The sequence below is a fragment of the Microtus oregoni genome, unplaced genomic scaffold, assembly GCF_018167655.1.
Source record: "Microtus oregoni isolate MIOR12 unplaced genomic scaffold, Mior012 000021F_ref0000039, whole genome shotgun sequence".
Taxonomy (NCBI): domain Eukaryota; kingdom Metazoa; phylum Chordata; class Mammalia; order Rodentia; family Cricetidae; genus Microtus; species Microtus oregoni.
Window position 1 is genome coordinate 20,822,024 of NW_024543080.1, and position 22,211 is coordinate 20,844,234.

Here is a 22,211-nt window from a genome sequence, read left to right on the forward strand (position 1 = left end):
GGGACGGAAAAGGACAACGACGGGCATCAGGTTTAGATTGTTTTTAAGAAGCACACTTGAAATGTCACCTTCAGTTTGTTATAATAGTGCAACAGGAAAACACTAGGCACTCAAAAGGATGCGATTCAGAAAGGCATTTGGGGGACAAATCCCAGATACGGCAAATCTTCACAACCTTTCCCCCTTTTTGCACCCACAAAAACAAAAACTTCCCTTTTAATTCTGATGTTGGCAGCTGTGTGGGCTTGGGAGGGCCCTGGAAACAATCAGGCGTACGAGGTCTGCCTGGGAAACGATCCGGCATATGCCTTCAGATCTGTACACGGGGCTGGGCACGTGCTATGCGCTCAGAAAGGAAAGTAAATTCCATCCAGCAAATTGCTCTAACTGATTCATTTGTCCTCCGAGAGACGCCACCTACCTGCTCCCAGGTATTCAGGTAATTGACAGGGGTCGGGGCGGGGCCTCCTGGGATGTTTTAGTCCCTCAGGTCTTCGCCAGACTTCCGTGACGTCACACATTTCCTGGTCTGAGCCAACCAATGACCTCCTCCTTCCTCCAGCCACCTGTACACCGAAGTTGAGACTGGTCACAGCTCAGGCGGCCCTAGAAGCTTCTACCACAAGGGATGAAAACTGGCTGGCTGCTGCAGCTTTGAAAGCCCCAAACACCTCTGAACAGGTGAGCAGGAACTCCATTCTCCTCTCTTGGCCCTTAGACCGCTGACCCTTACGGGGTCTGAACAAGGAATTTGAATGAAAAACCCTCCCTGAACGGGCTCAGTCAGAGTAACACTCTCAAGGGTAGAGGATGTCTGTGTGTATCTACCTCTGGCTTGTAGCATTGTCCTGGACAGATAATTTAATCATTTTTATTTTCTGATTATTAATCTAGCCTCTGCTTGTCGGTGAAGTTATCTGATTCTTTTTGAAACCCCAGAGAAAAGAGAAGTGAGACCGTTTTTGAAACTTAGAACAAATGTGAAGACCAGTTCAGCCTGTTTTTTTGGGGGGCGGGGGCGCTGGGGACACAAAATTCAGACTGTCTTTATTTTTTTACCCCCTTGTATTCCAAACCCATGCTTCTGTAATACTTTTCTAGTTGTGTGTGTGTATGTGTGTGTGTGTGTGTGTCGCTTACAAGTCCTGAAGCCAGTAAATTCGGGTTCCCTATTATAAGCACATTTTTATTTTCTTAATTTTAAAAATAAAAAGCCTTCAGTTTCCTTTGCTTGTGGAAAACAGCCGTCTGGATTAGAACTGTTTACCTTCAGGCCAGATAGGCTGCCTGCTGACCTTTGCTTAAAGTAAAGATTACTCCTCCAAGGCCACAAGAATGTTAACGCCAGGTCTGGGTTTTAAGTTGTTGAAACTCTTTTGTTGTTAGCATCTTGCTTTTAATAGAGTATGGAGAGGTGATTGCTCTGCTAGGACATAACTTTTAAAGTGGTTTTACCTCAAAGATCCTTTTTTGACTTTTAATTCAGATCACCTAACTGGCTCGGGACAGCCCCAGGGGCCCCGCTCCACCAGATACTGTTATTAACTAGAGCAGAGGGACCACTTCCTGATCCAGCTTGTTACAGAATTAGCCAGGAAACTCCAGGAGAAGACTGAGTGGGACCTTCATTTTGTAGTCCTCTGTTAGTTGCTTTCCCGGGAGTTAAGTTAGCAGATGTGTTTGTAAGGGAATAATCTATGAGGAAATATGCTCTCTAGAAATTAAGAGAGTATGTCTATTCTCCAAGAGTAGAAACTGAAACAAGTAGCTTCTTACTGCTAAGCGTCGGCTTGTTCTCGCTGCCAGCTTCCCTCTGGCTGGTGGGAAGCTCACCTTTTCTTCTCTCTCTGACCTTTGTGCCTGTGGTTGTCCTCTAAGCTCACAAGTGACTGCTGCTTACGCCTTAAAGGTTCTCAGTGGATTCAGGTTTGTGAGCCGAGTGAGGACGGATTGCCCTCCTGGATTTTCTAGGTATAAATTCGTCTTTGATGTTTCAAACCTCTACATGTTTTTATCCCCCACTGGTTCACCTGGTTGATCAGTTATTTTTACAATTATGGACTTAAGATTAATCAAATCATTTCATCATAGTTTGACTGTTTAGAAAAATAATGCTGTATATATTATTGCCCCTAATACAAGGGGGAAAAAAAAAGACAGGAACCAGAGCCAGAATGTCCAGTATGGGGGCAGCTTGTCGGATAATTTACATGTGTGTTCCCCAAGAAGTCCCCGTGACAACTCCATTGGTCCAGGTGTTTACAAGGTGTGATGGGAAATTGTACATCCTTGAACAACTTACTGAATTTCTCTGGACCTCCGTTTCTTCCTCAGGAGGATGAGAGATAAGCACCATGTGCTAGAATATGGTTCTGAGCAGAGGCAGAACTTGGAGTAAGCCACGCCTGATTCTGAGCCACGGGCTAATCTAAGCCACGTCTGCCTCCGCTGGAGGAATTCCCCAGGAGCTTACAGGACTTGTGTGAGCCTCCGTAGCTCTCCTGTGGCTGCAATTGTTGGGAATCCTGCTCTTATTACTGTAATTAATTGTCAGTAATTAACCCCATCTTAACAGTTTGGAGAAACACAACAGTCCAGAGGGAAGAGAGTGAATGAGCTGTCATTCACAGGGCCAAACAGTGTGTATCCGCCATCCCCCTTGGCAAAGCCAATTCTGGGGTGGTCGCTATTTCTTCCTTTCCCCAGTTCAAGGCTCTCTGAGACATCCACAAAGTGCAAGTTCCTTGTAGGCTCTTGGGAGAGATCTCATTGTCATTTGCTGGAATCTGACTCGGCAGGGAACTCCGTCTGCTTTCGGTCATGCTACCACCCATCACCACCACCCTAAGGGGTGACCTGGGGTACTTGGTCCCCTCTAATCTTGTAGATAAGCGTCCTCCACCTGGGACCCCATAAGCACTTGGCCAGGCCAGTGTGAGAGGGGACAGATAATTTGCAACGTGTACCATTCTGGGCAGGGGAGACTCAGGAGTTCTTTGAATAGGATCACCCCCTTAAGTAGAATATGCTGTGCCCTTCTATGACCTTGAATCATTGTGTCAGAGTATATGTGTGCCCAACTCCCCTGGGAGCTTCTGGCTTTACCCTCTTCCTAAAGCATAGCGTACATTTCTGCCATTCAAGAGCAAGGGTCCAGTGAGCCAAGGACTATGGAGTCTCACCTTGAACCTACTACAACTTGCTGAAGGGGACTTTAAGAAAGAACCTCACGCTCTTTGCCCATCACTTTCCTTGCCCCCTGCATCCAACTCTAGAAGTTCGAGAGGCTCTTAGCCTAAACTCACGGGTCAGAGTAATGGAGGGCAGGGGTGGGCGTCATACCCTCATGGGGTATGATGATCTTATTTAGGTGAAGTGGTGCTGCCATTCTCCAACAGGGAGCTGGTCTTTGGCATCAGACTGTCTGGGCCCAAAGCCCAGTTCTACCATGGGCTTTTTTTTTTTTATGCCCTGGGAAGGTTTTATTGAGCCTGCTCGGCATGGCCCTGGCACCAAGTTAACTAGTACCCTGTGATTTTCTTGAAAAGAAGGCATGGTAGTAGGGACTAGACAGACCTGGTTGTCAACACAACACTAGCCTACGGGAGGCACCTAATATCTTTGCCTCAGTCTGATCACCTGGAAAATAGGATCCGTAGCTACCCAGGATGCCTGTGGTGAACAGTAGCAGTGGTCATGTGTGAAGTCCCTGACACATGCTAGGTGCTCAGTTAAAGTGCTGTAGTATTCCAGGACACATGTGTTGCATGAATTACTGTTGGAAGTCTTAGCTCATGCTTCCGTCTGAACATAATAACGGAAACAGCCGCCGACTGGACAGAATATTTTTCTGGAAAGGCCCCTATAGGCCTAGAAGAAAGTCTGTTGAACCAAGACCATGCTGTTGTCTTGGCCTTCTGGGGTAGAGTAGCTGCCAGGGTGATTCCTGGTCTTTTACAGACCAGCAGGTGTAGAAATCTGGTGAACAAGATGAGAGCCAAGCATCTTCCTACAGCGTGGACCCACGGCTGCAGCCCTCAGCATTTTCTCTCCTGCAATTAGAATCCTGCACACCTAAGGTGGAGTCAAGAAGATCTGCTTGGCTTGGAGCTACAGAGACTCTCAGCAGGCTCCTCCCGACCTTGGTATCTCTGGACTTCCTGGTAGCGTGGAACTATTCTTGATATTTATATGCCAGCATGCCAGACTCACTTTTATGTGGGTGGTAAGTTGACTGTCCTCTGACAGTATCTCCAAACAATCAGGAGCCTTCCAAAACTCTTAGAAGGAGACTGCGAGTCACTCTTCCTGGGTGAATTAGATTCCAGCCAGGTACCGTCTCCAAAGAATAAGGATTGATATAAAAACCATAAAAGTTACTAAGTACAGAGCCTTACAGGGGGCTGAGATCAGGGTCGTAGAATGTTGGCTGTCTCCTCTAACTTCCCACCTCTGTCATTCCCTCCTTACTCTGTGTCCTATGGCACAAGGATATTGTTCACCACAGTGGTCTATGGCTTACCAGCACAGACACATACTTCAAGGGGGAGAAAGCAGTTCTATGAACTGGTGTTTCCAAAACCGCAACAGGTATCCTAGTGGGATGCTGAGTGTATTGTCACTGAAAGTGATCACTGTTTGGTATATTTAACATCTGGAATGCTTGATGGTTGGGTTGATAGACAGATGGATGGGTGGAAAGCAAATAGATGTGTGGATGGATAATGGATAAATAGATTTATTGATGGATGATGAATAGATAGAGTGTGTGGATGGGTAGACAGACAGATAGATGACTGATGATGGATGGATAGGTGACCAAAGTTTGTGTTTCTTCAACTGAGACATATTCACATGTAACATGAAAATACACAGTGGACAATCATTTTAAGGATCGCATGAGAGAAACATATGTCTAGTACCAGCATCTCCCCTAACCTGTAGAAAATTGCTTATTGAAACTAATAACAGCAGGTTAAAATTTTATGTCAAACAGAAAGGAGCAAAGGCGTTCCCACTTCAGGAGGGTGGGTGAGATGACTCCCAAACTGGAGATATGCAAGTTTTAGAATAGTTTTTTTTTTTTCTTATCCCTCTTTGCTTCTTCTACTACCCCTCTCAAAGAATCAATCCCTCCTCCCTTCCCAGGGAACCTTGTTCCCTGTCACTGTTTGTGGATTGACTAGTACTCTTCAAAGTTCCATCCCAAGTAACCAGGAAGGTTTTCTTGTCATTTTTTTTTTGACATTAAGGATTTTAGTTTGGAACATGTCCACTTAAATACCACCATTGTTTCCTAGTGACTCGGATTTGCTTCTTGTGTTTGGTGCGTTTGTCACAGGGACATGAGACTTAGCCAGCAGCGGAGTGGAAGCTCTCTAGGAATCCCTTTAATAGCTTCCTGGCATACAGCATGGTAACAGCATCTGCATGATGGGAGGTTTAAATATGCCATTGCTATCTGTTGAGATGATTTGTATAACTTGCTGGTGACGAAAGTCTGTTAGTCACGTGGCCTCTTCTGAATAGAGCGCTGCATGCTTAGGCTCATGCGTCCTCCCATTAACACATGAGTCACCGTGTGTTTTCAAGCTCCTCGTTAAGTAGTGTGGTCATACTTGTATGACATCTTCCACGGGGTGCACGCACTCAGCCATTCCATCTGTGGCCCCTGGAGGCCCGTGTAAAGTGGTTTTACAGTCACCTCTAAAGACATCTGCATTTTAACTTATTAGTGAGCTAAAGAAATCATTAGATTTTTTACACTGGGGAAGGATTGCTATCCCTAAGTATACAGGAGTCTCAGTGTCGCCATCTCAAAATGTTTGCCCTGTCACTTGGCCATGTGGAGAAGGGTTGGAGTGGGTCACTGGGAATATTTACCTCGTTCCTGTGGGATCCACCTTTAGGAACGCACATTCTCCTGGGTTAGTGTCTTAGGCCTGGCATAGCTGTCAACCGTAAGCTCAGAGGCTTCACACAACTCTCTCTATTCTTTCAATTCTGGAGTGTGTAGAAGTTTGAAATCAAGGCATCAGCAGGGCCACAGTCTGTGAAGGATCTAGGTGAGAAAGAACCTTCCTCTGCCTCTTCCAGCTTCTGTGGGACCAGAGGTCACTTGGCATGTGGCTAAGTCCTCACGCTGCCTCCTCTTCGGAGTCTTGTCTTCTAAGGACTAGATTTATAGGTTACTCAGGTAATCAATATGATCTCATCTCAAGGTCCAACACTTTATGACATCTTCAAAGGCAATAATTTCCCAAATATGTCAGCTTCCAAGTTCTGGGGATAAACATGGACATGCCTTCGTAGTGGGTAGGAGTATCATTTTAGCCACTGCACTCACTCGGCAGCTGATGTTCATATTCTCCACCATCTCCATCTGTTTCTGGAGAGATCTTTGTATAGAGCAGCGGTTTCCAACCTTCCTAATGCTATGACCCTTTAATACAGTTCCTCATGTTGTGGTGACCCCCCCCCAACCATAAAATTATTTCATTGCTACTTCACAACTTGAATTCTGCCACTGTTATGAATCATAACGTAAATATCTGATATGTGACCCCCTGAAAGAGTTGTTCTACCACCGAAGGGGTCGTGACCGACAGGTTGAGAACCCCTGATGTAGACACACTGAGTGAAGTTTAGGCAAGGAGGAGTTAGTGTTGGCAGCATTCGCTACTGCCCTCCTTTATTCCTACATTCAAGGCAGGGTGGGGAGGGGTTTGTGTTCCAATGCATTCTTTCATCAACACTGTGGCATAGCTACAGAAAGAACGCAGTAGACGCCAGCATAGATTGCAACGGAAAACGGGTCAGGTCATCCTCCGGGAGGTCATCATCCCACTGAATCTTGATCCCCCTCCCCAGGATAAGCAGATCAGTGTCTGCTTCTCAGTGCTATTGCTTGAAGGGACATTAACAAGTTAGAAACTGTCCTAGAAGATGCTACGCATGAAGACAATTAGAAGGACCAGAAACAAGATAAGGGAGGACCAGTGTTGTCTTAAATTTGGGGGACAGGTGTCATGTTTTGAAGGAGTGCTGTGACATATGCTGAACACGGAAAGACTGAGCAAGAGCCAACGGCCAAAGTAACAAGAAAGAACTTGGATCTTTGAAAACTACCCAGGCCTCTATCACTGGAAGTATTTGGAAAAGTAACTGTCACATCACGCATGGGTATGTTGAAGCACTTCCTCACTTGGTGAGAACCTAAGATCCTTGCCCAACCCCAAATCTTGTCATTTCTCGTCAGTGCTCACACCAGTATCCAACACCTGGGAGACTGAGGGAGGGTCCTGAGTGTGAGGATAGCCTGGGTCACTCTGTAAGTGTGAAGCCAGCAGGGCTACATATAGTGAGACCTTGACTCAAAAAAGAAAATCTGTGACTTCTAAAAACATTTAAAAAATGTTTTAATACCACAGAGTCACCAAGCCCTGTGTACATTCTTGTCCTTGATGGATGTGTTTGGCCAGGCTCTCCCCTCTCGGAATTTCCTCTCATTTGTCAAAATCCTATTCACTTTGGGTTATGGGTTTTGCTCATTAATTTTTTTTTTTTTAAAGACAGGGCCTCATGTCACTCAGATGGCTTTGACCTCCCTGTATAGCTGAGGGTGACCTTGAACTTCTCTCCCCATTTCCTGAGGACTGAGATTAAGGCCTGTACCACCAATGCCCAGTGTGTGGTGCTGAAGATGGGACCCAAGGACTTGTGTATGTTACACAAGCACTCTGTCATCTGAGCTACAGCCCTTAGTCCCCACTCACCTTTTGTGAGCCATCCTGGCAACCGTTCATTTCCTGGGCCTCCCTCTGTGGTTCTCTTGTTCCTTCTGCAATGCTTCAGTGCAACTTCTTGTTTCTGCGATTTATCTACCACTATCAAACCCCTATTCTCCTAACTAAACTTGAAATCCATGAAGGTGGTATTGAAGTTTCTCTGGGAGTCCCTACAGACTTCAAGACAAATCCCAATCATGGGCTGGAGGCAGTCAGCATACATCTGTAGAATGGAAATAGTTGGGAAATGTTTAGAATTCAAATATATTTCCTCATGTACTTCTTTATATTTTTGGTTGTGAGCCTAGCCTTTAATGGCTGAGCCATCTCTCCAGTCCATCATGTACTTCCTAAAACTTGGATAACTGGTTTTTCTGTTTGTTTGTTTGTTTGTTTGTTTTAAGGCCCCTTCCTGACATGGTCAACTTTGAGGGATCGGACACCAGCTTGCAGGCTGTTTCCCATTCTTCCCTAATGTCAGCTCTTTCCAGGAGTCAGGGATGTTTTACAGCAATAGAGCCCTTGCTCATATGAACGCCTCTGCTTTAATTGGCTGTTCTTTGCAGGAGTTGGTGTTTCTAGTCTAGGAGTGGGAGGGCACCTTTTCTGAGACAGAGCACTTACAGACAGACCCAAACATGGCAGGTGCACCGTGACATCCAGAGCAAGAGTGGTGAGGTCTCCCATCAAGGGAGATAAAGCTCGTTTCTGGAAGGCTGTGAAAAGCCATCCCCCTGGCCTCATTTGTAATTGGCTAACCACGGGGGACTCCCTTCACTCAACCACTTCCCTCGTCTTTCCCACTCTCTGAAGATCTGTGTTCCCCGTTATTGACTCCAGATGTGTTCGGCCGTCTCTTATTTGGGTCTGTAATTTCCTGGCAGATTCTGACCTCGGTGAAGACCCTCTATAGCTTCCTTCTGCTCTTCCTCGTGTTTGAAACAGTGTGCAGGTGAATGCCATTTGCAGATTTCTTTAACGAGCCTCTTGCTCCCTCTTTGAGACCTTGAGGAATTTATGCAGAGGCAGAACTAACCACAATCCTTGCAGCATAGCAGGCTGCCAGTACCTGCCTCAGTCTCCTAAGGTGAAGTGCATGTCCCTTCCCAGATTCCTCCTCCAACCCTAGTTCATCATTTGAAGATTTTTTTATCCCATATGTGACTCTGTATTTAGGTCACTGAGGCACCAGATTTGTCCTGCTTATATATAAGTCTGTAAGTCTAGGAAAAATGTATTTTAGTTCATAATTACTACTTAATAAGATCACACATTATCAGAACCTTTGGTGCTCACTGAATGTATTGGAAATTCAAGGCATAAGTAAGATTGATAAAGAGAGAGAGGGCTTATCTCGACGTTGGGAATTGCTTTGCCCAAATAATCCACTTTAAGAGGGTCAGCCAGGACCAGGGCACTATTGAGACAAATGTGCCTGCTGGGCAAATTCCTTTAGAAAGGGAGCAGGTGGCCAGGGCCACTGTGGGAAGCAGTTATTGGCACTGGTCCACTGGGCTTCTCCATGGCTAAGCTTCTGCTTGGGAATTTGGGAATGAGTGTCCTGGCTTTGGCGGAGGTGTGGACCCAGCGGCCAGTTTGGAATACTAAGTCCCCGTGTTGCCTGACAGTGATCCACCCAAAAGTTTATAGCATCGCCAACGAAACCTCTACACCTCAGGTGTCTTACAGTTTTTGTTTTTTGTTTTTTCCTCCTGTTGTGTTGTGATGGTGAGCACTGAACCTAGGGTCCCCCACATCCCAGGAAAGCACATCATCAGAGTCCAGAGCCTACACCTCCAGAGCAGGCTCAGCTTCTATTTTATGTGTGTTGGAGTTCATGGGAGATGTGCACGCATGTGTGGCTGTACACATATGTGGAGGACAAAGGACACCCTTTGTGTGCAGGGTGCACATATGTGTCTAATGGAGGACACAGGGGAACCTTGGGTGTGGGTGTCTGTATGCATATGTGGAGGACAAAGGACACCCTTTGTGTGCAGGGTGCACATATGTGTCTCTGGAGGACACAGGGGAACCTTGGGTGTATGTGTGGGTGTCTGTATGCATATGTGGAGGACAAAGGACACCCTTTGGTGTTCAGGGTGCACATATGTGTCTCTGGAGGACACAGGGGAACCTTGAGTGTATGTGTGGGTGTCTGTATGCATATGTGGAGGACAAAGGACACCCTTTGGTGTGCAGGGTGCACATATGTGTCTCTGGAGGACACAGGGGAACCTTGGTGTATGTGTGGGTGTCTGTATGCATATGTGGAGGACAAAGGACACCCTTTGTGTGCAGGGTGCACATATGTGTCTCTGGAGGACACAGGGGAACCTTGGGTGTATGTGTGGGTGTCTGTATGCATATGTGGAGGACAAAGGACACCCTTTGGTGTGCAGGGTGCACATATGTGTCTGTGGAGGACACAGGAACCTTGGGGTATGTGTGGGTGTCTGTGTGCATATGTGGAGGACAAAGGACACCCTTTGTGTGCAGGGTGCACATATGTGTCTCTGGAGGACACAGGGGAACCTTGGGTGTATGTGTGGGTGACTGTATGCATATGTGGAGGACAAAGGACACCCTTTGGTGTGCAGGGTGCACATATGTGTCTCTGGAGGACACAGGGGAACCTTGGGTGTGGGTGTCTGTATGCATATGTGGAGGACAGAGGACAACCTTGGGAATGTCATTCCTTAGGCACCATCTGGTGTGGGAAGTTGCTTCTGTATATGTTGTGTTTGTGCTGCTTTTATTGGCTAATGAATAAAGAAGCTGGCATGGCCTGTGATAGGGGCTGAGCCAAGCACTGGCATTCATCTCTCACTGCTTCCTGACTGTGGGTGCAGTGTGGCCAGTGCCTCACACTTTGGCCTTCCCCGCCATGATGGTCTAGATCCCTTCGAACTGTGGGTGGGATGTGTGTGTGTGTGTGTGTGTGTGTGTGTGTGTGTCTTTCCTTGATTTGCCTTTCTTAGGCACTTTGTCACAACAAAGACTAATATAAAGACTACTAAAGTCACATTACTGAACGTCTTTTGGTTTCGCTTTTTTTTTGGCTCCTTACATTTTGCACTCCAAGGCCTTACATGCTTCACCTATAATCAAGGCCTTATCACTAATTTTCTTAGAAGTCTGAGTAGGGAAAGTGGGGTGTCACCACTGTGGCTTAGACCCAGCCCTGGGATTAATAGTCTTGGTGAGTCTTCATATTTTCCTTACATCAGTCCTGGTAGCCAGCCAGGTGCAATGAGGAAACTATGGCCTTGGCCAATGCCTCAGAGGTGCGCCACTAAGCTGTAAGCTCTACATGAGTTAGAGCTCCACCTCACTTTGTGCTTGGTAGAGACACCAGGTGTGCGACTTGCCCGAAGGGTTCACAAGAGGGGCACCTTGCTTCAGCAAAGGGAAAGGCAGTGCAGAGCTGGCTGAGAGGAGAGGACAAGGCATCTGGGTCCTGCAGAAGCTTTGCTGCCTGAGTTCATGAGGCCCCAGCCAAGCAATGAGCCCTTCTTGTCATCGAGGACATTGCCCAGATGTGGCAAACAGCAGGAGGCTCTGCCCTCCTGGAAGGGTGTTCATGCCATGATGTGGGGGAAGGACGGTGGGAGGGATCTTACTATTTAGTGCTCTTTGGAAAATTGAAAGGAAGGCAACAGCCTCTGCTGGATAAAGGGTCAGAACTAATTTAAAGACAGCTTGGGAAGCTATGCTTATTTAGGAGTTATTATCGCAGTTCTTTCCTTTCCTCTCAGGCTGTGGCATGCCTCAGCACAGCACCAGCAGGATAAGTGTGTTTTGTAGGGCTAGATTCGACGGGCTTTCTCAACACACTATGATGGTGAGGAGCTTTCTGTAGGCAAGGCTTCTAGCCATTGCCTCTTCCCCAACTTTGGAACAACCATGGCGATCTAGGACAACAAGGAGGCCTCCCGGGATGCTTTCCTTTCCAAGTACTCTTGTTTTGGGTGGAGGAGGTGGCTGGAGCAGAAGGGTTCTATTTCTTCCTGTCACTCTTCCATGGGCTTCTCTCTGCTCATCACTTCAACCTTTTCACATGCTGGGGAATTTCAGTGGATATTAACATTTGTGATTTGGGCGGGAAAAATATCACTGATTGTGTGTTTAATTGGTTTCTACTTTTGTTTTCTTGCATTGTGTGTGGTTCATATAGTTAAAAATGAAATTAATGAAACAGGAGCCCAAAATGTCCCAAATACCGTCTGTTCTAGGAACTAACAGAATACTGTGGGCTCTAATACCAGACTATCTAGCCACTGAAAGACTTCTGTTTATATAAAGACACTAAATAGCTTTCCATCTTCTCAGTCATGTTCACAGACCTTGTTTATGCTTCTAAAAGCTTCATGCATCTCCTTAAAGCCCCAGATCTTATCTCTCAATCCATCTGTCTACCTATGAGTGCTGTCCCTCTGCAGATTGGATGCTTCCAGAACTCCCTTCCTGCCCACAGACATAGAGTTCCTTCTATAAAAAGGTGCATTATATTCATTTAATAATCATATATCCTCCTGTGTGCCCTAAATCTTTCCTAAATTACTTACGTTATCTAATACAGTGTAAGGGTGTTGTTCTGCTGAAGTTTTAAGGGATAATAACAGGGAAAGGTTACATATTTAGTATAGATGCCTTCCCCAACCCCAGCCTGTGGTTGATTGAAGCCAGAATTTAAAACCCTCACACAAGAAGGGCTCTCTCCCTCTCTCCCACTATCTATCTCTTCTTTTCTCTATCTTTCTCCCCCTTCTCTTTCTTTCTTTTCTCCCCTCCATAGCCAGTGATTCCCACCAGTGCTCAGGGCAGCATCTCCTGGGCATCCACCCACCAGCATGAAGGAAGCATCCTAGACTGGCTGAGAATCAACAGCCTAGAATACTCAGCAGTCCAGACACTCAGTAGCCCAGATACTCAACAGCCCAGATACTTGCTTCCCTCCCTCCTGGGGTTTTGGAACTTACCCTTTCCAGTGTAGGAGACATACTAAGAGATTGGGATGCTTGCTGAGAAGAGTTGGTCAGCCTCATAGAGACTAGAAACTGGATGGATCCAGTTCAGTCCAGAGAAGGTCATATCTTCAAATACTAAAGCACTAAGAATCTGTTCATACTCTGTTAAGTTCTCCAGGGCAATTCTATGTACCCCAGAGGGGGCAGAGCTATCGGGAGACAAATTCTCACTCAGTATATAAACATTTCCCCTGATATAAAAGTCTACCCGAGAGTGGGATTATCTGTTTTATAGAAGGACTACTCTCAAAAGTCCCTTTCAATGCAGTATCCGTGCGTCACCTTTGAGAGGACACCGATGCAAGACATAGCTGCCATTCCGACAATAGAGGGACCATCTTAATTCGCTCACTGATTTCCTTATTTGTTTAGTTTTATAGTGCTGGGCCTTGTGCCTGATGAGCAAGAACTCCACACCTGAGCTCTCTGTGCCTGCTGGGATTTCTTTGATGATGTGGAATCTCCTCCTGTTAGAAATTGGGACTCGGGAAACAATTTCAGAGGCGATTTAGGGTGAAGTTGGTTCTTTCAGTAGCATACGAACACTCAGTGATGCCTAGTGACACATTTATCCATTCGCTTTCTGTGAGCTGTCAGGGTGCCCTGGAAGAGGAAAGAGGGTGCTGGAGCCCACCAGGGCCATCTTGCTCTAGTGGCCTCCCATTCTAGTTTCTTCTCTGCTGCTCTGATCAGAATACCCCGACAGAAAGCTAACTGGAGGAGGAAGGCGTTTGTTGTAAGCTGACAATTCCAAGTTATGGTCCATTATTCAAGAGAGGTCACCATGGCAGGAACTTGAGAGAAAGTCACATCATATCCACCTTCAAGACCAGAGAAAAATGAATGCATGCTTGCTGGCTGCCTTGCTTACACTATGCTCGGTTTTTTCACCCTTATACAGTCCAGGACTCCCTTGCCTAGGGAGTGGTGTCACCCGCGGTCGCCTGGGTTTTTCCATATCTATTAAGAAAATCCCCCACAGACAAGTTCCAAGGAGGACCCAAAGTAGACGATCAGTCCCTCGTTGAGACTCTTTTTTCCCCGGTAGATCCCAGATGTCTGAAAGTCGTGAATTCTTCTGTCCTGCTCTAAATGAAAAGAGAAGGGGGGAGACCAAGGGGGAAAAGAAAGTGTGGGAGACCAAGAAAGTATGACTTCTGCTTTGTGTTTTCTTTCTCACTCTGAAGTGTAGGAAAATCACATCCCACATCTCCCTGCCATCTCCCCACCCCGGCCAGGACCAGAAGGACTGACCTACCATACTGAGCTTATTTAAACAAATACTCTCTACCATCCTGGGCCCTGAACCTTACTTTTTAGGAGAGAAAAGCATTTATCTGTTAGGATAATGCTTCTTGATCCTGTTTTCTCACTTCGGCAGCCAGGCGCACGCACATCTAAAAGCAGGATATAGTATATGCTCATAAAATAGAATAAGAAAAGAACTTCCAGGTAAATTGAAGGAATCTTATTTTCCAAAGTCCACCTGGTCCGTTGCTGTAGAGCACAAACGGCTTGTTCAGCCAACCCTCTCCCAGGCCCGTTTTTATTTATGTGGACTTTATTTAGTCTAACGTAAATTCACAAAAATATATGTAAGTGGTGTTTACATTAACATTACATTAAGAAATTGGTTTACCATCTGGCCAGGAGCCAGTGGATTCATTACTCTGAGGGGGGAGGAGATGGAGGTGGGGGTGGGAGAAAGGGGAGAGAGGTTGGAGTTAAGAGAGGTGAGGGAGGAAGCAGGGGAGGTGAAGATCAGGGAGGCATTGGAGTTTGAGCTGAGGCCTGAGAGGCTTGCTAACCTTCTTGAGCTAATTCTGTCCCCAGGGCACTCCAGGTCTCCTTAGAGGCGAGGACTCTGTCTCCTCTGAACTTTGGCAGCTCTACTTATTATCATGAGACGTAAAGAGATTTAAATTCTTCTGATTTCCTAGGTCTTTTATATTGAAGTGCTACAATATTGAAGTCCTGGCTGTTTTACTGTGGAGAAAGATGCCCTGGAACAAAGGGCTGGGAAGTTAGGGCAAGGGTAGAGACTGGCCGCCCTGCCTGCCTAGTTTCCTCTCGATGTGGCTGAGTGGCCTGTCACTTACGTGCCATACCCCAGTTTCCTGGTCTGTTTAATTAAAAGATGTCATGAGGTGTCGTGAGGATGAACATGACACAGTCTAATAATGTCCTCAGCGCAGTGCCTAGCACGTGGGAAATTCTCAGCAAATAGTTAAGAAGCAAAGTTATAAAAACATCCATCCGGATAGGGATGGTGGTGCATGGCTTTAATCCCAGCACTCAGGAGGCAGAGGCAGGCAGTCTCTGAGTTTGAAAGCACCCTGGTCTCATATATAGTGAGACTCTGTCACACACACACACACACACACACACACACACACACACACCATTTCCTCTTAACACAGAATCTTAGGAATCTAGTTGTGAATGGGGTTTTCTCTAGTCTACTGACCTACAGGGTCTTCTTGTTTGTTTTCTGACGCAGGATTCTTAGCGCAGAATGCGTATAAAGAATGTGATGTGCCAGCACAATCCAGGCAAGGGAGGGCAAAGGTCACGCATTCATCAACTTCACGTTATGATAATGAAAGGCCTCAGTCAGCATCCTTCCTTTGCTCCTACTATGCAGACACCATGAGCGTGAGGTCAACATAGAGAACTGGGCACAACGGGACTCGTGGGAGGGAAGGAAGTCTAAAGAGAGCGAGCAGTGGGGATGTCCTGTGGACTGTGTTTAAAGTACATTATACACTTGCTTAAAACTTCCTTATGTGTAATATTTTATAATAAAAAATGTTAAAGGCACATCACAATGGCCATATGATCTTCCCTATGCCCCGCCTCTCAAGGCTCCACACCCTCACCTCCCAGCAGCAGCACCATGGAGACCAAGCCTGTACCATATGAACTTTTGGGAGGCATTTGCCTGGACCACAGCAAATGAGCCAGGATCTCTTCTGGTCTTCTCCCACCTTCAGTCCCTAAAAGATCGTGAGTGAGGCACATGACGCCTCCCAGAACACACTTTCCAAACCCTGCATCAGGTCTACACCACCATGTCTATGAAGGAGGACGGTGCACCAATGAGAAACTGCTTTTTCAATGGTACCCGAGCTGGAGCCTGATCTCCAGTTAGACTGTCTCGTACAGCAGAACGAGAAAGGATAGAACCAGAGCAAGCGGGAGTGTATGACAGAACTCTAGGAGAATCTCCAAAGATTAGAACCTCAGTTTACCCTTTGGAACCCCTCTCCCTTCAGTAATAACCTCTCTCCCTTCAAAACCTTTCAGGTAACCCATTTCCATTCTCAGATTTCTTTTTAATTGTTTCTGGTCTCCCTGCAAGCATTTCCTATGAACTTCCAGTGTCTTCACTTAGCACCTCGGGAAGACACAGCAGCCATATATGCCTCCTTGTGCTCTGACAGGAACTCGCCCCCTCCTGAATCGGCTCCCTTTTGCCTTCTGTGGGATCAGTGAGAGAGAAGTAAACTGCTGGGCTTCCCAAGGGCTCTGGCAATACAGGCATTTCACTTCAGCCCCTTGTCCCGACTGTTCGACTGTTCGTTCAGGCATCCGAGATGAGTTCGGAAATGTAAACACCAAAGCTGACTTGGAGAAAGTTGGAAGGCATGTATTTTCTTTCCGAGATAAGGCTGTGTTTGGACAAACAAGGTCAATGTTTGGAAAAGAAGAACAATGCAGCTTAGTGCGTGACCGCCACGCCCCTTCCACAGCCTCCGCCCACCAACCCCCTGTCTAGGTCACGTGTCTTCATGGCCCTGTGGGAAGCTGCAAGTCTGTGCTTGTTTCTGAAGGGTTGTGTTGGAGGTGAGCGGAAGCCAGATGCTCCGTTGGCATAAACAGTGGCAGAGACCTGGCCGGCAATGGTTACCTGGTCTCTGCCATGTTCTGTGAATGCCCACCTCCTCCTCTCTGGACTGGGGACTCCCCAAAATTGCCTTCTTCATGTATGTTTTGAGGTCTCCCCCTCACCTCACAGCCTGGTCTAGAGTTGGTAATTGAAAGTATTTATTGATGTCTAAGAAACATCCAAATAGTAAAAACAAATATCAAAACCAAACCATTCTTTGAGGACCCTTTCTGTGTTGAAAGAAAAGACATACTGCCATGGTGTTCTTCTGGGGAAATACTTTAAAGTAGAATTGGATCAAAGGCTTCTGTTATGACAAAGCAGGAAGACTCCCTTGTAAGACTGAAGCTTCAGTTTCTAGGCCACCAGAGCTAAAGACAAAGTCCAAACCACCTGAGAACCCACTAGTAGTTAATTCATACTCCACGTATGCCCGGTAAAAATCCAGGATCTTTACTGACCTTCTGTAATCCCCACAGCAGCCCTATAAGATAGGCTATTGTTAACCCTTTCCTGGCTGAAGCCATCCACACACAGGAATGGTAGGTTGAACCCAGAGGCCACTTAACTAGTGACAACTCCCAACTGAGGATGGTAATGAAGACAGAAAACAATCCAGGTCATAACCATCGTGAAAATGCAGAAGGCACGATAGTTTAGCTGACTCATTGAAGGCTCTGGTGTTCTGCTCTGTCTGAACTTTGAAGAAAGATGGCAAAGAGTCTTCAGTCTTTGTTCTTTAATTAATATTTATTGCTCTGGTCTGACAAAGAATCTGATAAGAGGTCTATTTGATTTTATTAGCAAATTATATTTGTTCTTGTGATTTACACATTTCACCAGCAGACAGGACCCAAGTGTTATTAATCTCTCAACATGAGGGTCTTGTAGGTCTGCATTATCCCTGCAAAATGAAATGGAAGTCCGATGTGGCAAAGAGAATTGTCCAAGCATTGAGAGTAAATCTCGGGCCTGGCCTTCTGAGTTCCCGCTTAGCACTGTCCCCTGCTCACAAAATCCCTGGTCCTCTCAGGCTGTACTATGAACATGAACTGCCTTCTTCTCTTGTAGGTTTCTCTCTTGGGTGGCTCTTAGACTCTCTTGACCTGCTCCTGAGGAAACACTACGTTCCTGGTCCTTGCTTAGCCATGAACCAACCAGACCTAGCTGATGACCCCGATCCCAGCCCTGAACCTCTGTGCGCCGTGTGTGGCCAGCACCACTCTGCCGAGGAAAACCACTTCTACACCTACACAGAAGACGTTGATGATGACCTCATCTGTCACATCTGCCTGCAAGCATTGCTGGACCCTCTGGACACGCCGTGTGGACACACCTACTGCACCCTGTGTCTCACCAACTTCCTGGTGGAGAAAGACTTTTGCCCTGTGGATCGCAAGCCTGTGGTTCTGCAGCACTGCAAGAAGTCCAGCATCCTGGTCAACAAGCTTCTTAACAAGCTGCTGGTCACCTGCCCATTCCCAGAGCACTGCACCGAGGTGCTGCAGCGCTGCGATCTCCAGCATCATTTCCAGACAAGGTAGGGACCCTTCCTTCTCCTTTCTCCTTAGTGCCCAGCGCTCCCAATGCCCTGGCGCCCCTAGCACTCTACAGAATGCCCATTTTCTCTCTTTGTGTCTGTGCCAATAAGACCCAGTCTAGGTGTTGATGGCTGTGAACCAGTGTGGGCAAATATCACCAAGTCGGATTGTGTTGTGTGCGTGCCCTTATGTATTTATGGTTTTGAAAAATGGTGGTGTGAATGTTAGGGTTTGGATATCGGTTATTACCACTGGATCATGTTTTCAGATGCTTGGTTCTTGGGTAGATGGTGCTATCTGGGGCCATGGCAGAAGCTTCATGAGATGGAACTTAACTGGAAGAAATAGCTTATCAAGCAAAGGCATACCTTTGAGGGTATACCTCTCTCTTTTTCCTGGCTGCCTCTCTCACCAGGATGGACAGAAACTTCTGAAACTGAGCCCAAATAAATATATCTGTAAGCAAGTCATTTCTTTAATTCATGTAGGATCTACATTTATTCATTTACTTATTTTAAATTTTATTGGCTTATGTTAATCATACATAGCATTGGATTTTACAATGACAAGTTATTTCAAATAAGTAAATGACGTCCTTAAATGAGAAATTCAGAATGCTATCACCCTTCATTCTAGTTTTCTTTCTATTGTTGTGATAAACACCATGACCAAAAGCAACTCAGGGAGAAAAGTTTATTTGATTGACACATCCCAATCACTGCCGAGCAATCACTAAAGGAAGCCGAGGCAGGAATTCAAGGCAAGAACTGAAGCAGAGGCCATTGAGGAACACTGTTTACTGGCATATTCCCTGGCTTGCTCAGTTTTCTTTCTTGGACATTTAGGAACAAGGTGACACCACCCACAGTGGGCTGGGCCCTCCTGCATCAGTCAATAATCCAGAAAATGTCCCCCAGACTTGCTTACTGGCCATCTGATGGAGGCATTTTTCCCGACTGAGGTTCTTTCCCCAGATGACTGTAGCTTGTGTCAAGCTGACATAAAGTTGACCAGAACACCCTCTGAGTGACTGTTTCTATTTCTTCTCTTTTGGCCGAGGTACACACAAGGATGGCAGAAATGAGATGTGCTTCTTGCTGGTGACTGGCAACCCCTGTTCCCCACCTCCTTCTCAGTTTGTCCCTTCTCACTGTTGCGTGTCTGGACATTCCTGTGTGGGTGGCCTCATTGGTGGCTCGGGGCCTGTTCCCCACAAGGAACTCTTCTCAGCACACTTAAGGTGTTTAATCAAGGGTGAACAATAATACCACAATTATTCTGTAAGAGGAAATTTGCAGGCTTGTATTTATCTTGGTTCCTGTCATAGTCGGGGCAAGAGGCAGGTGCATGTAATTTTTTTAAAGGGCACACACCTTAGGTCATGAGACATAAGTAGATTCTCTAACATGAACGTTTTTATCATACAAGGGCCTGAGCCCTTGCATTCTTAGCACATGCTTGCCATGCTAATTATACCAGTGGACTCAAGATGCCCAAGCAGGTGTTTCTAATGTAGGTTTGCAGTAAACTATAGTTTCAGACATGGAGACCCACCTCTATAGCTTCCCAAAAGAAGGCGTGGCCAAAGGAGACACTGGGGAGCCTGTTGGTGACCTTTGCTGATAATTTTGGCCAGGTGTCAGAGGCATTGTGGAGAGGAACATAAACCCAAGTGTAGTGATGAGGTGAGCAGGCCTGCTTTTCGTCCCACCCGGCTACCTCACGGCTAGCTTAGCCCTGGAAATAATAACACAGAAACTGTATCCATTTAAACACTGCCTGACCCATTAGTTCTAACCTCTTATTGGCTAGCTCTTACATATTGATTCAACCCATTTCTATAATCTGTATCGCCACTTGACTGTGGCTTACCGGGATGAATCTAACCGGTGTCCGTCTCAGGAAGGGGAATCATGGCGGCTGCCACACTGCCTTCTACCCAGCATTCTGTTCTGTCTGCTCCGCCTACCTAATTTTCTGCCCTATCAAAAAGCCAAAGCAGTTTCTTTATTTAACCAATGAAATCAACACAAAACAGAAGACCCTCCTACATCACCCAAAGTCAAAGGTAAGGCAGGTTCTGGTCCAACTGTGCTAAGACCAGAGGACACAGTGGGTAGGATATACAGGAGACCTAAAGAGAAAGGGTCCCGGTGGAAATTTCTCTGCATATGTACCAACATCCTATTACTGCCATATTGCCATATTCTTCTCCTTGGGATGTATTAGTTCCCTGTTGCTGTCCTGACAGTGATGACAAGCTTTCTGACTCCACACAACTCACATTTGTTATCTCAGAGTTCTTTTGAGAGTTAGAAATCACACAGCCAACACCATGGGGCTTCTGGGATGAATTCCTTTGGGCTATAGGGGAGGCTCCCACACCTTGCCCTTTTCAGCTTCTAGATGCTTCCTTCCTGAGGACTGGCCAAGCAGTGAGGAGGGATAGCATCACTGGAGCAGGCTGTGGCAACCTGGGGGGCTATAGGGACAAGAATCCATACTTAGCTGCCCCAACAGAACTTTCATTCATCTCCTGTCCACGCTACCCCATGACCAGAACACCTCAAGGAAGCTGAGGGAAAGTGTTGGCAATCACACAATTGGTAATAATTTGCACTTGGGAAAGAACTGTGAGGGAGGAACCCCAGACTGACAGAAATCCAGTCAACTCTTCAGGATGAGGCTCTCTGGGGAGGAAACCCCCACCTCAAGGAAGTATGGGCCTCAACACCTGCCCTTGCACCTCCTCCCCCACACCAGTGCTGCCTAAGTAGGTTGACACCAGCCTTTCCGAAAATACACATTAGTCATCAGAAGCTTAATATATACACGGATGCCCTCCATTATCAGCCCTAGCGTTTGCTGGCAAAGACTAAGAATTTGGAGCTAACCTTAGACTTGCCTTTTGACCCTTCAAAGGCCTTCACCATTACTGGTCAGTAGACCACCTTTTCCTCCCCTTAGAAGGGACAGTAAGAGGACCCAGGAGCTATTTCTTCAGGTGGCTATTGAACTGGGAAGACTCAGGCAACCAGGAGATCAGGGTCTCCTTGCATAGGGCCTCGAGGGTTGTGGCTGACAGTGGGGAACATTGTCCTGTGGATGTTTGCTGGGGAGAGACATTTTGCTCTTTTGATCTCATTATTTTGAGATAAGGCTTCAGGAGGAATAAACTGGCCTGGACCTTTATATGTAGCTGAGGATGACTTTGAATTCTTGATCCTCCTGCCTCCATCTTCTGATGGAGGGATTGCAGGCATATACCTCCACCTGCTACAATTTAGGTTTGATTCTTGTTTTTTTTTTTTTTTTTAAGACAGGGTTTCTCTGTATACCCCTGGCAGTCCAGGAACTCACTCTGTAGCCCAGGCTGACCTCAAACTCAGAAGTCCTCCTGTTTTCCTCCCGAGTGCTGGGATAAAAGGCGTGCATCACCACTGCCTGGCTACAATTTAGCATTTTTGACCATTCTGTGCTGTTACTTTATTCAATAGATATACATATAAATATTTTTTTAACTTGACAAAAATGACTGAGCTGGGGACGTAACTCAGTTGGTAGAGCACTTAACTACCATGCACAAAGCCTTGGGTTTGATCCCCAGCACAATGTAAACCAAGGGTAGTGGTGTACACCTGTTATCCCAGAAACTGAGGGGTAGAGACAGGAGGATTAGGAGTTCAAGGTTGTCCTTAACAATATAGGGAATTCAAGGCTAGCATGGGCTACCTGATACCCTGTCTCCAAGAACACACTTATGGTGTACACTTCATGCCTTAAATATTGATGCATTCTGCCATGGGCTAATGAAGGTATTTAACGTGCAGTTCTCATACCAAAGTTTTGGTGCTGCAAACTCTTAAATCGACCTTGTACAAGATCTGTTGCAAACTGATATATCAGAGAGTAGAGCTCATGGACTTAGTCCTTCTGTTTCACTGAATTTCACATCTTAAACACA

General features: G+C 46.3%; 1 protein-coding gene across 2 annotated transcripts in view; it reads left to right on the forward strand.

Moving 5' to 3' along the window:
• Positions 1-573: 573 nt before the first annotated feature.
• Positions 574-22,211, forward strand: part of Lnx1 (ligand of numb-protein X 1) — a 108,881-nt gene continuing 87,243 nt past the window's right edge. For both annotated transcript variants that reach the window (XM_041671085.1, XM_041671086.1), the window contains exons 1-2: positions 574-681; positions 17,778-18,246. In XM_041671085.1, the coding sequence (XP_041527019.1) occupies positions 17,855-18,246 (392 nt within the window). In that variant the 5' untranslated portion in view covers positions 574-681; positions 17,778-17,854. The remainder of the gene's footprint in view (positions 682-17,777; positions 18,247-22,211) is intronic.